The sequence below is a fragment of the Arachis hypogaea genome, chromosome 5, assembly GCF_003086295.3.
Source record: "Arachis hypogaea cultivar Tifrunner chromosome 5, arahy.Tifrunner.gnm2.J5K5, whole genome shotgun sequence".
NCBI classification, from domain to species: domain Eukaryota; kingdom Viridiplantae; phylum Streptophyta; class Magnoliopsida; order Fabales; family Fabaceae; genus Arachis; species Arachis hypogaea.
This window is the reverse complement of record NC_092040.1, coordinates 36,507,615-36,523,977: the sequence shown is the minus strand read 5'-3', so window position 1 is coordinate 36,523,977 and position 16,363 is coordinate 36,507,615. Positions and strand designations below refer to the sequence as shown.

Genomic DNA, 16,363 nt, shown 5'->3' with positions numbered 1-16,363 from the left:
CAAGTAATACTTTATGTGAGTAATGGTCGATCCCATGAGAATTGATGGACTAAGCAACAATGGTTAAGTCATTGGCTTAGTTAGACAAACAGAAAAGAGTGTTTGAATGTTCAAAGAGCATTAAACAGTAAATTAAGAATTTCAGAAAGCAAGCAGCAATGAGTTGGGAATAAAATATAGAGAAAATAGTTAAGGCTTCGGAGTTATCTATTTTTCCGGATTGATTTTTCTTACTAACTATTTTAATCATGCAAGATTTAATTCATGGCAAACTATATGTGACTAGACCCTAATTCCTTAGACCTTCCTAGTCTCCTCTAAAATTCATTAACTGCCAATTCCTTGGTCAATTAAATCCAATTAGAAGGTAATGATCAAATTCCAGTTTATATGCCACAAGAATCCTAATTATCCAAAAATAAGGGGATTATATGCAAGGTTCTGAAAACTGAACCGGTCATCAAACCGCTCTAGGCACTGGTTCACTGGTTTATAGGTTCAACCGGTTTGACCGTGGTTGAACTGTAAAAACCGTTTTATAATAAAATAATAATTAAAATATAAATAAGCACATGAAAATATAATTATAGTCTAATCTAAACTTTAAAATATCATTCAAATTAAAAGTACTACATAAACCAAATGTTATAATCTCATTCAAATACAAATTCAAAGTTCAAAAGTCAACAAACAACCAATCAAACCTAACATAGCATCATCAAAATGATCCAAGTTTGTCATCAATCATCAAAATCCTCCATAATTTGCTGCAGATTTGTCTCATTGATTTCATCACCTTCATTTCCACTACTTGGACCAGAAAAAGCAAGTGGTGCAGCATAAAATGTACTAGTACTACCACCACCACCACCTTGATCTAAATCAGCATCAATCTCATCTAAGAAAATATAACACATTATCAATAAATTAAAGATAAAAGTTATTGTAATTTATTGTCTGATCAATAAACTATAAAACTCACGAAGCAAGTCTTCAATATTAATTGGAAGATCAGGCTCTTTTTCAACAACCTCTTCCGTCACCCAAAAATCAACCTTATCAATAGTTTCAATATCGATTGGATCATATTGCGACTTTTGCTTTCTTTTTTTTTCTTTCATTCCTAACAAATTAAATACAATAGATAATAAGCCTAGTATATTAGCTATACAAAATCTAATGATATGAAATGAAAGGATGAAATATAGATTACCTGGATTTAAGACGCAAATTATATGTAACATACACAATATCACTTAGCCTATCATGCTCCAATCTATTCCTTCTTGTTGTATGAATTTGATCAAAAAGACTCCAATTCCTTTCACACCCTGAAGAAGCAGATGCTTGGCTAAGAATGCGAACTGCAATTTTTTGTAAACATGGAGCAGAACTACCAAACAACCTCCACCATTCATCTACAAATTACAATCCCATATCTCAAGTATTAGTTATCAAATTAAGGAAACCAAAACATAAAATAAGTAAATAACTAAAGCTTATTATCAAACAGATATTATTACCAGGTTGAAGTTTTTTTGCAGCTGGAACAGCTTCAGGCCTATCAAAGCTTTCCTTTCGATCTCTATATAAGTGTATTTCTTTCATTGCCTCAACTGAATCTAAATTATTAACCTTGCAATGCAATGTAACAAGATCAAGTAAAGCTCGCATGACATCAGGTGATTCTCTATAATTTTCAGAAAAAAGCACTCAGGATTCAAGAAATAGGCTGCTGCGTGAAGATTTTTTTTCAAATGTTTGTCCCATCTTGAGTTGATAATCTCTGTGTAAGGTTGATATGCACTCTTCCTATGCTTGAACATTTCTTTGATTCCATTTTCTGACCTCAGCATACCTTCATAAACAATTCCCAATGATGGTTTATCATCGGCATCTACAAACCTCAGCAATTTAATCAACGGACTCACAATTTGGCATACAGTAAAACAATCATCCCAAAATTTATTGTCTAGGATAATTGCACTCACAGCTCTACCATTAGCACTCCTTCCTAATTTGTGTCCGGTAAAATGTGTATCAACAACCAATTGTTGTAATTTCGATTTGCGCTCAAAGATACTCATCAATGTGAGGAAGACAGTGGCAAAACGAGTTGGACCTGGACGAACAATCTCCTTCCAATTATCTTTTTGTCTTAGCCAGGACAAGAACACCGTATGATTATATACAAACACAGTAATCTTCGAAGCATGTGTTGCAAGGCTAGAAATATGTGGCATGCTGCTTATATCTTTTAGAATAAGATTCAAGCAATGAGCAGCACAAGGTGACCAGTGAATATTTTCAAATTTCTTACTAATAAGCCTACCAGCAGCAACATAATTCGCAGCATTATCGGTTACTACATGAACAACATTATCAAATCCAATCCATTCAATCACCTCTGAAAACAAGTCACACAAGCTAGAAGCATTTTTAACCATACTTGAGGCATCAACAGATTTCACAAAGCACAACCCTTTCGAACAATAAACCAAAAAATTAATCAACGTTCTTTGCCTTTGATTTGTCCAACCATCAGCCATGAGAGTATATCCAGTTTCTTTCCAAGCAGACCTATAGCTATCAACAACCATTTGACACTCCCTTTTGAGATCGGCTAATAAGTTAACCCTTAAAGAGTCATAAGAAGGACCTATATAACCAGGCCCATAGCCAGCTACACCATCCAAAATATCTTGAAAAAAAGGTGACATAACCGCATTGAAAGGAATCCTACAATCCAAAAGCCATCTAGCCACTCACTTATCAACTTCATGAAGCGCCTCTTTGTTATGAAACACGCTTTTCAGACTTCGTTGACTGCCCGGAGTTGTTCTTGGTGCAAACATAGGAGGAATAATGGTTTTTGCTTTCTTTTTTGGATCGCCTCCAACAACCTCCTTAGTTGGTAACTGACTCGGAGTTTGTTGTTCCTCTTGCGCTATTGCTTCATCAATTGCATCCTCACACTCATCGGTACCCTCTTCATTGAAACTTACTTTCCTTTTACTAGTTTTACTTTTCTGAATCTCTTTCAATAAACCTTCCATTTGTTTTTCTACATCATACGGGACCTTAGAACACTTCTTAATGTCTCTACCTATCTTCGCCAAATGCTTTTTCATTCTATTAATTCCCCCGCCCCCAAAAGTACTCAGACAAAATAAGCATTGGTAATGCGGTTTTCTATTTATATTCTGTAAAGCAACGTATCTCTAAGCAGGATCAGTTTTCCCCCTAACACTACAAGTTTGTGATTGATTTTCGTTACTCGCGGGAGGAAGAGAACGTTCATTCGAAGTAGAATTATTTTCAGCATTATTATTCCTAGGTAGGTCTTGGTTGATACTTTCTTCCATACCTAAATATTACCAGCAATCCAACCCAATAATCTCAACTCTCAAGTTCACAATAAATGAACAAACAATATCCAAATTCCAAAATCAGAGTATACAAACAAGTACAACATCTCAGGTTCAATAAAATTCTTTGTTCACAAAATTAGAATTCACACAATCATGTCACAAAATCAGTTCATATTTCATCACAAAATCAGTTCATAACAGTTTCAGAGAGTAGAGACTCAGAGTTCAGTTCATCAGAGCACAGTTCATCAGAATCAATGAAATCACAAATCAATTCATAACAGTTTCAGACAGTAGAGACTCAGAGTTCAGTTCATCAGAGTTCAATTCATCAGAATCAATGAAATCACAAAATCAGTTCATAACAGTTCCAGAGAGTAGAGACACAGAGTTCAGTTCATCAGAGCACAGTTTCATCAGAATCAATGAAATCACAAAATCAGTTCATAACAGTTTCAGAGAGTAAAGACTCAGAGTTCAGTTCATCAGAATCAATGAAATCACAAAATCAGTTCATAACAGTTTCAGAGAGTAGAGACTCAGAGTTCAGTTCATCAGAGCACAGTTTCATCAGAATCGGATTGCATCACAAAATCATGTTCATAACTAAATTAAAAATTACCTGGAAATGAGAAAATCTGTTGCTTTGTCTCAGAGCTCAAAGGACAACGCTTCAACGCTTCAACGCTTCTCTATTGCTTTCTCAGAGGCAGAGCTCGACGGAGGTGACATGCGAAGTGGCTGAGGGCGTGACAGAGCTGAGCGCGCGATGGAGCTGACGGCGGGAAGGTGCTGACTGCGCGAGGTATCGGAAAGCGCGATGGACCCAACGGCGCCAGGGAGCTGACGGCGCGTCGCTGGTGACGGCGTGACCGTGCTGAAGGCGCGACGGAGGTGAGTGCGTTGAGGGCCTCTTGGAGTCGTGGCTGACTGGGTGGTGTTCTGTTCTGTGGGAGGCTGGAGTTGAGAACTGAGAAGCTGGAGGAACGAGGAAGTGGAGGCTACGAAGGAGAAAAGGAAATTAGGGTTCCCTCAGCACAAAACGGTGGCGTTTTGCTGCAACGTTAAAAAACCGTCCGGGTCCCGGTTCGGTTCGACCAACCGGTAACCGACCGGTTCGTCGGTTCAAGTCCGGTTTTTCAAAATCTGCGGTTTTTCTTATTATCCGAACCATTACAGCGACTGGTTCACGGTTCGACCGGCCGGTTCGAACCGATTTTAAGAACATTGATTATATGTCACGTATCCCATTAAATACAAACAATTAGAAATTCAGGATAATATGTTTTCAAGCTGTTGTTCAAGTAAAGAGCTTTTCTAAGTTTTACAAGAACTCAATTAGAACATGGGTCATACTTCCGTTCCACCCAAATTCATAAAATAAAGAACGAAAATAATTATTGAAATATAAATCAAAACATGGATTAAATTAGAAAGATCAAACGAATCAATCCATACAAATAGATAGAACTTCTAACCTTAACAATGAAGGATTAGTTGCTCATGGTTCAGAGAAGAAAATAAGGATTCTGGTAAAATGTACAGAGTTCCAATCTGATAACATCTGAATTCCTATTTATAACTAATCCTAATAAATTTAAAATCTAATTATCTAAAATTAAAAATAGTATCTTTTCCTCAAAATAAGATTTGAATTTAAATTCGAATTAATTAACAAGTCTTCAACTGATGGGTGGGGACCACTTGTTTTGTCCATTCTGCAGCTTCTAATATGTGTTTTCTGGGCTGAAAACTGGGTCAAAAGAGCCCAGAAATCGCCCCCAGCGTTTTTCTGCGTTTTCTGCACGTGACGCATGTTACGCGTACGCGTCAATCACGCACACGCGTCGCCATGGATACCTCCAAATCACGCGCACGCGTCAGGCACGCGTGCGCGTCACTCCTCGCAGCCATCTCCTTTTATTCTTGTGCTGCAGAAACTCCATCAAATTTTACCGAATGCTACCTAAAATAAATAAAATTGCAAAAGACTCAAAGTAGCATCCATATTGGCTAAAAGATAATTAATTCTTTATTAAACTCAACAAATTAGATGCAATTCACTAGAAAAAGATAGGAAAGATGCTCACGCATCAACTCCCAATTTGAGAGAGGGTGTTACTTGATAGAAAATCTTGTGCAAACTCATATACATACAATACAGCAACACACAGCAGAATATAAGTTAAGTAAATTAGTTACTAAGTTTGTTATTATTATTGCCAGCTGGAAGTGGTTAGCTAGAATTAAACTAGCACTATATAAACTTGTTGCTGTACCAATAGTAACTTGAGTTCTTTCATTGTAGATTGAGTTGATGCCGATTTCATTTCTTCTCTCAATTTCCTTCATGAACTCTCTCTCTCTCTCACAGCTTCCCTCACCCTTTAACAATAATTATAACAATTAATTAGATTAAATAATTAAATTTTTATTTAATTAATGATTTATATTAATTATTTATGTCATAATTAATATTGAAAGAAGACTTGATTGAACACATGACAATTTCACAATGTTTGTCGTCAACTATAGAGCTTAATTATGTTTTTCTTTATATTAAGTAATTTTACAAATTAGTGTAATCCCGAATTATATATTGTGTATTATTGTTATATATGAATTTATTTAATACTAATATCTTTTAATAGTGAATTATTTTTAAATTTATAGATTTAAATAATATTATTGAAAAAAATTAATTATATTAATTTTAAGTATTTTAATTAATTAATTAAGTGGGACCACAACAGGGACTAAAGTTAGTTCTTCTTAATGAAGAAGAGAGAGATGTTTTGAATTCCTATTTACTGTTTATGACGCAAAAACTGATGTGGAGTTACTTTTTATGACAGGTGAGTCATAAATAAAAATTAGAATGAGTTTTCTACTGAAAATGGTCCTAATTATGATTACAATTGAGATAATTCTCGGTGTCCAATTAAACATTCAGTTTCTTAGTTGCCACAAACTTTTTTATTTTTCTTAACTGAAAACTTTAAATGACTAAAAATTGTTCAGTTATCAATATTTTTATGAATTTTATTTTGAGAAATAATATTAGGTGACTACTATTATTTTTCTTTGTTTGACCAATATTATTAAGAATTTAATTTTAATGCCAATTCTCTGATGATGACATGGCTATGGTGGCGATGCGAATTTACGAGTGCGACACGTGACTCTAGTATGCATGTGATTCCTGGTAGGGAACAAAAAGTTAAGCATTTTTATTTGTAATTGTTTTATCGATTTTTAGCAAATCGATGATAGTTCGATTCTAATAGTTTAAGAGTGAAATCGACTCCTCTTTTATAGGTACCATTTTTTATAAGTGCATCAAAGCATTTTCGATTAGATGTATATTGAAATGAAAGATAAATCGAAATTTGTTAAAGAATAAAAAAATAAAGTTTTTGAAAAATAAATTAACTGAAATTGGAAGAGATTGTGTTGAAATTTAAAGAAAGTAGTAAGGTGCCTTCAACTAGGTCAAAGAATTTTGATTTGGAACTTAAAAGTGCTTGAAATATAAATTGGACGTGAAAATTAAAGAATGCTTGAAAGATAAATTAGCTTGAAAGATAAACTTGCTTGGAAGGTATATTTGCTTGAAAGATAAAGTTTACAGAAAAATTAAATGGAAAATAAAGACAAGTGGAAGAAAAACTACAGATAATTGACTCGAGACAAACTCAGAAAGTCGTTGGGATGTGAGAGTGCGTGAATAATTTCTGAAGCAAAGTCCCAACCTTTATTCCCTAAAACTTTCTAATATTTATAACCTACTTCTATAACTGATTATTAATTACACAATATTGTCTTGCGTACGTATTTCCTGGTAACCGTTCCACTCTTTTGCTAGTGAAACATTACCCATCAATTCCTCACGTGGTGAAAGCCTTCAACTTCTCCACTTATGTAACCGTTCGATCCCTTATTCGAGCAACTATTTGATTTCTTATTCGAATACCTGTTCGACAAGGCTGTTCGATTTAAGAAGGAATCTAAAATCGAGTTCATGATGAGCAACTCCCAACTTATACCTGCACGTGCACCTTTTTCGTTTTGTCCTAATCGAAAATATTTTTCGATTAACACTAATTAACGTTAAAAAAGCATATTTTAATTCAAGGATATTCAAGCAGGGTGTGTTTGTGGAACACGTTGAAGAGGATAAAAGTGCATTTAGGTGCTTTGAACGTTGTTCTTTGATGTTTGACAATTTTTTTCTCTAAACGCCAACTTGATTTTGCATCTCAAAAACTCGTTCACTAGAAGCAAAAAATTATAGCTTATTCGTTTACTCAATGTATATTTAGGTTTGTTGTTAGTTATTATTGATTTTTTTCATAATTTTTTTAAATAAAAAATACTGAGAGTATTCAAACAATTATTCTAATTTTTGTGCACTATTTACTATTTTAATTTTTTATAATATGTATTATTGCTCCTATTAAAAATGATAAATTAAATAAAAAATTAAGTATAAATAATAGTAAAAAATTAGAACCTAAAATAATAATAAAAATAAAATTATTAAAAATACTTAAAAAGAATATTAAAATATATTATTTTATATATTATTTTTAATTTAATAAATAAATATTAATTTTTATTATAAAAAATACTTAAAAAATTGTCAATTTTTATATATTGTTTTAATTTCATAAATAAATATTAATTTTTATTATAATAATAAAAAATTATAATATACTAAAATAGAGTATTATAAAAAAATACTATATAAAAAATTAAAAAATATAAAAAAATTAAATATACTTAAAAAATAATATTATATTTTTTTAGTAATTAATTAATTATTTATTTAAAAGTAGTTTTAACTAATATTATTAAAACAATATTTATTTTATCAAAATTAATTTTAATAAAAATTATCAAACATAAATTATATTGACACAAATTCACTTTTACCAAAAATCAATTCTACAAAATTACTTTTTCAAACTCTAATTTACCTAAAACGAATTCAGACACACACTTTGTAGTTGACTGTAGGTTGCAGGTCGGAAAATCCCAATAAAGCCACTGTAAGTGAAGGTTATAGACTTATAGCCAGCATTGCGCGAAAACATGGTGACAACTAACAAGGTTTTCCAGAATTTTAAAACAATTAAATGATAGTCATTGTTAAATTTGTTACGACATGTTAATAAGTTGAGGTAATATAAATAATTAAATTTTTATTATATTTTTTAAAGTTATAGATATAAAATTTTAATATTAAATTATAAAATTATTTTTTTAAATTAAATTTAAAAAATAATATAAATAATTATTTTTTAATATATTTTTTTTAAGTCAACAAGCCTCCTTCAATTATGACTCTGATTCTCTGAAGAAGCAAAATGAAACACATTTATTTAACTTAATTTAATATTAAATTTTTACGCTAAGTAACAGCAATACCCTTGGCTTAATTACAAAAAGAGTGTGTAAGAGCCGTACAGTCACCCACTTTGCCATTTACTTAAAAGGTCAAATATGCAGACATGACTCATACACACGTCATGTTGTGCCACAATGTCTTAACAAATAGTCGCCCTAGCCATCTGATACAAGCCACCACACCACTAACAAAGCCTAATTTTTTAGAGAAGTTTTAGGTAATTAATTATAGTGTAAGTCAATTCAATTAAATTTTTATTTTTATTTTTAAAATTTTAAAAAGTAAGAATAATAAAAAGTTATTTTACTTTTTATGTAATCAGTATGGTTTTGACTAATTAATAATAATTGGTTATATCCAAATTGATTTTTTTAGCAAAATCCATCTCTAATTTTAACATAAAAAAATGTTTAATTACGTATTACTATATTAATAAAAATAACTATTTTTAATAATTAATTAATAATAATTTAAAAAATAAATATAATTGAACAATAATATAAAATAATTTAGGCTATCAATATTAAAATTAAACTATATTATTAAACTATTTCCCTTTTTATAAAACAATATTTATTCTTAACATTCTCTAAACTTACTTTATTAATTTATAAATCTTCTCATTCTAAATGATTTTTTCACTAAAATTAAAATCTTATTTTATTTTTTTTAAATACTATTTTTCTTATACACATTATAAAACAAATTAAAGCTGAAGTTAGTAAATATACATAAGAGATATATAAAAGGTGTCTAATTAAACTATTTCGTAATGAGTAAAGCTAGGGAACCAAAAGCATATCAGCCAAAATCCAGCCAAATACCTTTCGATGAATTCAAAATCTTTACGAGTTAATATATATGGATGTTTCTTCTACTAAGTATGAGAATGTTTCTTTTTCATATTAAATGGATGTTTTTTATGTATTTTTCGAATTTGTGTTTGACAAAAGAGAAAATAAATTTTGGATCGGACTTGCTGAAAGGGTTCCGTGATCCCAGGAGTGATTATTGGAGATTTGAAACATATTAGTCAATGAGAGATTTTATTCAAAACGGCAATTAATAACAAATATTAAAAATTAAATAAAAATTAAATTAATTAATTTAATATTATTTTGTTTATCTTTTGGCTGATCCTTTTTTGTTCCACATACTTTTCCTTTCGTAATAATTAATGCAATATTTGACTGTTGATTGTAAGAGCTAAAACTAAGACTAAGATATGGTTTAATAGATGTACAAGAGGAGTATGGTGATTTGAACTACGCAGAGGAAATTGGGTAGGAAGGGAACACTCTTCTCCATTGAAATAAACTCTAGAAGGGAAGCCATCGCCTTTGGCGATTTTGATATGGGGCGTATTCTTCTTGCTAAAGGATATAACCGACTGTTGCTTACCAGGCACCTTGGGATTTGTGTCATTGTCGAGAGATACCAAATAGGTTAAGCCCGGTGGGCCGTGCATGAATATGGTGTGGTTGAGCCGCGGGAGGAAGGTGGCGTTGAAGGAATACACATCCTGAAGACTAAGAGAAGGGTTCTTGAACTGCAACGCCATGAACCAGTCGGGGAAGTTGAATGTCTCCCAGTTGAAGATAGTGATCCTGGCTGTCCAGCCACCCTTGAAGTCAGAAAGAATATGCCAGTTGATGCTAACGCCGCAGTTGTCGGGGCAGGGCAGCTTGGTTGGCAAGGGAAAATGCTTCAACTTGGCCCACGCAATCGACTTGCGTGTTCTGTTGTAGAAGGGCACAAGAAGAGCCTCGTGGGGGAGAAGTAGTGCCCTTGCGTAAGGGTTACAATGGCCCGCTGGTTTGGGACAACCGCAGGCGCAAGTGTTGCAGGGAACAGCAGAATCATTGTAGAATGCAGAGAAAGACACGCAGCAGCGGTTGTGTCTCTTGGTTGGCGTTGTGATGTTGCACACGACTTGCCAGCTTGCAAGGGCGATAACCGTCGCCCCGATTCCCCTGGGGTCCGGGGATCTAGAAGGTTCCACTTTCAGCGGAGGGCTGCATTTGTAATCGGGATTCAGGACTCCCGAAACTTTCCATTTCTCCGGAGGGTAGATGGAAGTCTTGGTGAGATCGGGTGGGATCTTGAACACTTGCATCATGAAAACTGACTTCACTTGGTTTTTGTCCATCAGAGGAGACAAGATTGAGCCATTTCTGCAGCAGAAAGGGATGTTACCTATTTCGTTGTCACCCAACTTTTCAGGGGGCAAGTCGCTGATCACCGGATTCTTTTGGCAGTTCATTACTTTGGAGAAGTCCATGTCTGCGTAGTATTCTCCGGCGGGGCCGTAGACGCAGTCAGAGGCGTCAATCTCGCGCGTGAAGGCGCCTCTGATGTTGTATATGAACTCACCTCTCGTCCATTCCCATGTCAGGTTCCAACGGTCTAGGCGCCCCAGTGGGTTGCGGTTCTCCATCGTCACCTGAGCCATGTAGTTGTTTGAGTATACTTGCACAACGTCGTACATTATGGAAAGATCCCCTTTCTGCGTTGCTTGGTATTTCTTGTTCGACGTATCAGCCTTCGATTTTGGATCTCTTTTGCAGCATGCATACATGGAACTCTCTGTCACATACAGCACCATTTCATTTACTTAGTTACAATGCAACTTACCTTGAAGAATAGTCAATCCATGCATGTAATTTGTAATTTGTTACAAATATTCCACCTATCATTTCAAAATTTTAGAAATTCCTGCATGACAATTAAACTTTGAATGAATGCTATTATATCTACAAAATGCATTATTGTATTACATATATATGAATAAAGAGTTTATAACGACTGTAAACTAAGATAATTAAAACTCAAGACTAATTAATTATTACTTGGTTTCATTAAGAACTGAAATGAGAATGGAGTATAATTAGTTAAAGGGTGGGAGGAGGACTGACGTTTTAGAGTTGGTTGGGGGCATGTGTATCCATCAATGACCAATTTGATGGTTCTAGGCATTGGAATGGCAGGGGGCTTAACACCGAACTGGGTGCCAGCAAGATTAAGCACAGCTTGAATTTGGTTCAAATCTTGGGCAGTGTTGATGGCGGTTTGGAGATCAGGGAGACCAGCTCCAACCAAGTAGGTGCCATGTCCCACATAAGCAGGGAAATCAGCCGCTTCGAAGAGGTATGCCCCCGAGGCAGAGACGAGAATCTCATCGTGTTGGAACCCAACGTAGAGCTTCCAACCCTTGACCACTTGGGTGCCCGTGTTGAGCACCGTTGCGGTGGCATTGAAGGCCCACGGCTGCGCTGTGGCGTTCTTCAGTTTAGGGTACTCCTTCCTCCTGCCAAGCAGGTCATAGGAGATAAAGATCCCATTGCAGTTGTCTGCTTCTGGAGGAAAAGCCGCTTCGCCCTCTGCAGCCGGCGGTGTAGTAGTCTTGTTGGGACCTTGAGCTTCAACTTCTTCGGGTTTAGGTCCCGGTTGAATAAGCAGTTGAGCCTCACTCAGATGAGATCCAAAGGAAACAAACAACAACAATAATAATACAAATCTACTAATTGTCATGTCTTAATTTAATTTGCATTAGGAGAGGAGGATGCCATGGTTTAATTTGTTGTCAGCGCTCACGCCGTTATGGTTGGACCTCCTTAACTATAATTGTATGGTAGGAGTGTGAGCTGAGTAAGTGGGTTGGCATGCATAGTCGGATGAATATGGAACGAGTCAGAGAAAACCTCAACCTCTCACTTTACGATGCATTTGCCGGGGAATCTGCTTATGCTCAACGCCTCAACCTCTCACTTCTGCCTACTCTTCCAGGTTTCAAACTCTCCCCTTTCTTTTCTCAATTAATCATCATTTTCATACTTCGCCTTGCTAGATAATTATCCCTCACAAGCACATTATAAAATATGAATTTTCGTTGCATATAATAAATAAAGTACTACAACTTCAATTTTTTTTTCACGTTTAGGTTTAATGCTTTAAATATGACTAAAAATTATTATTCGATTTTTGTGATGTGTTACCATGAAGAAAGTCTAACCCTTCTAATAATATAATAAAATGGCATTATGTCAAAATTAAAACCGATAAAACTAACATTCATTTTTTTTTTTACAGCTCAATATTATTCTTGCAGTGTAATTATTTTAATATTTCAAAATTACGTTTTTTTTTCTTTTTTTTTTGTAATAAAATAAGAAAAGAGTAGGACTATTATTTTTGGGTTTGAACTCGTTGGCCTATATAAATGGCCAATAAATTGGGAAACTAACAGTAGATGATACGAAAGGCCCATGGTAACAAGCTTCTTGTAATTTTCCCTGCAGTTATGTTCTCGTGGTCATAATTCGGCCGCATCTTTTTTGTTTTTGGTCCGCCTCTTCAAATTGCGAATGTATCGAGTACAAAATATTGTAAACGGACCCTTTCGGCACTTTCTGGCACAAACAAAGTTTTTACTTTTCTGGGCCGCTATGTTCGTTACGAGATCAAGCCCAAAAAAACAAAACAAACCTGAAATGATTTATTTATCTCTCTCTAGTAGAACAAAATATGTTGCTCTTCCAATACCAAAAAAAAAACAAAAAACATAACAAAAACAGATCTTTTAAATTACCTAAATTTCACTAGTAGAATTCAAATATAAAACGGTGGATTTCGCCTTATCTATCTCTAGTTTTAGGCAAATTATGTACAACTTCGATAGGCATCAAAGAATTCCCCCCCAAAAAAAGATGTTGCCCTTCAAATTTAGCAACTATTCTCTCCTCAATCAATTACAAGTTTATGTTTGGCACTTTGAAGAAACAATGTAATATACTAATATTCCACGATTTGAAGTATTTGTTAGCACCCAAGGATCGGATATAACTGTGATCTTTATGTCGCTAATAGAGCAAAATGAAACAAATAGTTGAACATTATCACCAATTGATGATAGCATTTTATAAAGTTAACCCTAAAACACAGACATTGGCACGCACAAAATAACTCGATCACCCTAAGATAATCACATCTTTGTTTACAATATATTTTTTGAATGAGTTCCAAATTTGTATTGGTCAGTCTAAGCAAGTTAGGAGGATTCGCTACTAAACAAGATGAAAAGAGTTTCCTTTCTTTCTATAGTGTATACCAGTTGATAGCTTCTATATATTCAGTATTCACATTGCTTCTATTCTCAATCAGTGGCTTGAACTTGCTGCTGCATTTTAGTCTTTGACTTTGCAGGTTTTGAGTGCTTGGATGTAGAAGAAGAAGGCGATGACTTGGGAGAAGAAGTTGACTTAACCTTTTTCCGCCTTGGCTTCTTAGCAACATTGGCAACCCCTGTTGTTTGTTGGGTTTCTTCTTGAGGCTCTGTTGATCGATATGAGAGGGTTCATGTATGTAAGTCACTATATATATTATGGGAAAAACAAAAGTGCAGTTAATTTCATGTGGAGTTGATAGTTGAGAGTAGTTAAATAATTTGATAGATTTGACTAAATTATCATCTAACTCTAAACTATCAATTTCACATGAATTTAACTGCACCTGAGTTTTCACCTTATATTATTACGAACATGGATCTGATCTAGCTATCGGAGTTACCTCGGATGGACGTAGTATTGGGGTCTCTTCGGGGACCAATCGACGTTGAAAAATCAGGTGCCGATTTAAACTCATTCATCTGTATTTGTTTTTTTTTTTTTTTTTTTTCAACAAAGAATTCACACATTTCATTTGATAATAATAATAATAATATAAAGTAATGATGCGAGATGGAGAGGTGCATACACACCCAACTGGGTCCACTCTCAGAAGGACCATCCCATCCAATGTGAGCCACATGCTTAACATCTGTTGGTTGCCCAATTTCCATTTCCATTTCCACCTCCCGCTCCTTCACAACTACAATAATCGACACCCAACTCCAACTTAGCACAACAATAAATTTATTTTATTGTTACATTTGGGTGTACAAAACAAATATAAGCATTACCAAAAATTTGGGTAAAGAATTTGTAAATCCCTTTCATCGCACTTCCCATCAAACGGCGCCGCCAATGTAATAATAAGGATATCAACAACAGGAAGCAAAGCCTAATTCTTTTTTAGCTACAAATGCTTTTGCCTGTCACAAAATGGATACACTTAAAATTACATGGAATTGATTTCTCATATTTTTCAAATACTAATGCTCATTCAAGAGGGCCTCGATCTGATTCAGGAATATAATGAACATTATTCGTATCTGCTTAATTGGAAACAAATAAATATGATGAGGTTTTATTATATATATGAGAAAATTGGATTAAAAACAATGTAAGTACCTTAAGAGGATTATGATGAAGGTACTAGAATAAACATTGATCCTCCAAGTCTAGCCATTTTATTAGGGTCACCCTTAATTTGTCATCATTCTGGAAAACTTTGTTTAGCAGGAATGACGACATATGCAAAGCTTCTGTCTTTCCCTCTCAGGTTTGTGTTATTGAGTTATTAACTATTCGAGATATATATAAACCCAGCAACACATTATCATGGGAAAACTGAGAAAGAATAAACAGAGTTCTGAAAATTTTGATATTTTTATTGATGGGATGATAGGGAGGGTAACAATGCGGGTTGAGTGGAAATGGAGAATAAAACTGCGGTTTGTTTCAAGGAGAAACAAAAGAATAGAAAATGGGGATCCATTCAAGGATGAAAAACGAGTAAATAAAGGGTTGACAGGGAAAACAAGAAAAGAAGGGTTAAGACAAATTAAAGAAAAAAATATTTAAGAATGTAAATTGGAAATAATAATAATAATAATAATAATAATAATAATAATAATAATAATAATAATAATAATAATAATAATAATAGTGATTAATGATTAATGAGTATGTTGTGTATGCATATATGTTGGTTGATGTATGTTGTTATCCTTGGTTGTTAAGCGAGTAATTCGGAGTTATTGTATTTTGTTTCTCCTAAGATGTTCTACATACCTTGTTATATCCAATGAAAGTGAAGATTTCGTAGTTGTGCTCTAAAATTGCGGATGAGATGGACAAACAGAGAAGCTATATTTCTAATTCAGTGTTTTGTCTTGAATTAGCTAGTATGCCATTATTCACATACAAGAACAGCAACATTCTACGGTGATATATATGCTCATTAGTCCAAAAAAAATAAAAAACACTATAGGCGTTTATCATTACTCATTCGCTTCCCAAGAATGAATAGTTTATGTGGTAACTTGTTATTTAACAGCTTTCCATTAGGTACTTATTGACCAGAGAGAAATTTTTCCCGGTTGAACACTGATAAATATTTAACAGTAATACTAGGAAAAAATAAAAAGGTGAGAATTTGTCTTATTCAATATTTATTAATTATCATAAAATAATTTATAATTAATTTTGGCTAATTTTCTTTAGTTATCAAATATTATAAAATTTAGATATGTAATAAATTAAACTTCAACATATCAGAATAAAAGATACGGGATAAAAAAAATCTTTTCATTTAGATTTATTTACAGTGAGTTAAAAATCAAATTTAAATATGTGCTGTATTAGCATTTTATTGACTTATGTGTTAACTTAAAATGTAGTCGTTGTAGTACGCACTATGTACA

At 33.7% G+C, this 16,363-nt stretch overlaps 3 protein-coding genes across 3 annotated transcripts; all 3 read right to left on the bottom strand.

Moving 5' to 3' along the window:
* Nucleotides 1-740: 740 nt before the first annotated feature.
* On the bottom strand, nucleotides 741-3,131 carry LOC140184892 (uncharacterized). The gene is made up of 6 exons (XM_072238086.1): nucleotides 2,854-3,131; nucleotides 1,849-2,739; nucleotides 1,524-1,690; nucleotides 1,214-1,418; nucleotides 983-1,104; nucleotides 741-898 (listed from the first exon to the last, which is right to left on the bottom strand). The coding sequence occupies exons 1-6, from the start codon at nucleotides 3,129-3,131 to the stop codon at nucleotides 741-743; spliced, it is 1,821 nt and encodes a 606-aa protein (XP_072094187.1).
* Nucleotides 3,132-9,926: 6,795 nt separating this feature from the next.
* On the bottom strand, nucleotides 9,927-12,401 carry LOC112799657 (COBRA-like protein 10). The gene is made up of 2 exons (XM_025841726.2): nucleotides 11,697-12,401; nucleotides 9,927-11,367 (listed from the first exon to the last, which is right to left on the bottom strand). The coding sequence occupies exons 1-2, from the start codon at nucleotides 12,310-12,312 to the stop codon at nucleotides 9,956-9,958; spliced, it is 2,028 nt and encodes a 675-aa protein (XP_025697511.1). The 5' UTR covers nucleotides 12,313-12,401; the 3' UTR covers nucleotides 9,927-9,955.
* A 1,262-nt stretch (nucleotides 12,402-13,663) lies between these two features.
* LOC112801235 (CRIB domain-containing protein RIC3) lies at nucleotides 13,664-15,207 on the bottom strand. Its single transcript, XM_025843859.3, has 5 exons — nucleotides 15,069-15,207; nucleotides 14,738-14,869; nucleotides 14,537-14,646; nucleotides 14,347-14,425; nucleotides 13,664-14,112 (listed from the first exon to the last, which is right to left on the bottom strand). The coding sequence occupies exons 2-5, from the start codon at nucleotides 14,784-14,786 to the stop codon at nucleotides 13,934-13,936; spliced, it is 417 nt and encodes a 138-aa protein (XP_025699644.1). The 5' UTR covers nucleotides 14,787-14,869; nucleotides 15,069-15,207; the 3' UTR covers nucleotides 13,664-13,933.
* Between the last annotated feature and the right edge of the window lie 1,156 nt (nucleotides 15,208-16,363).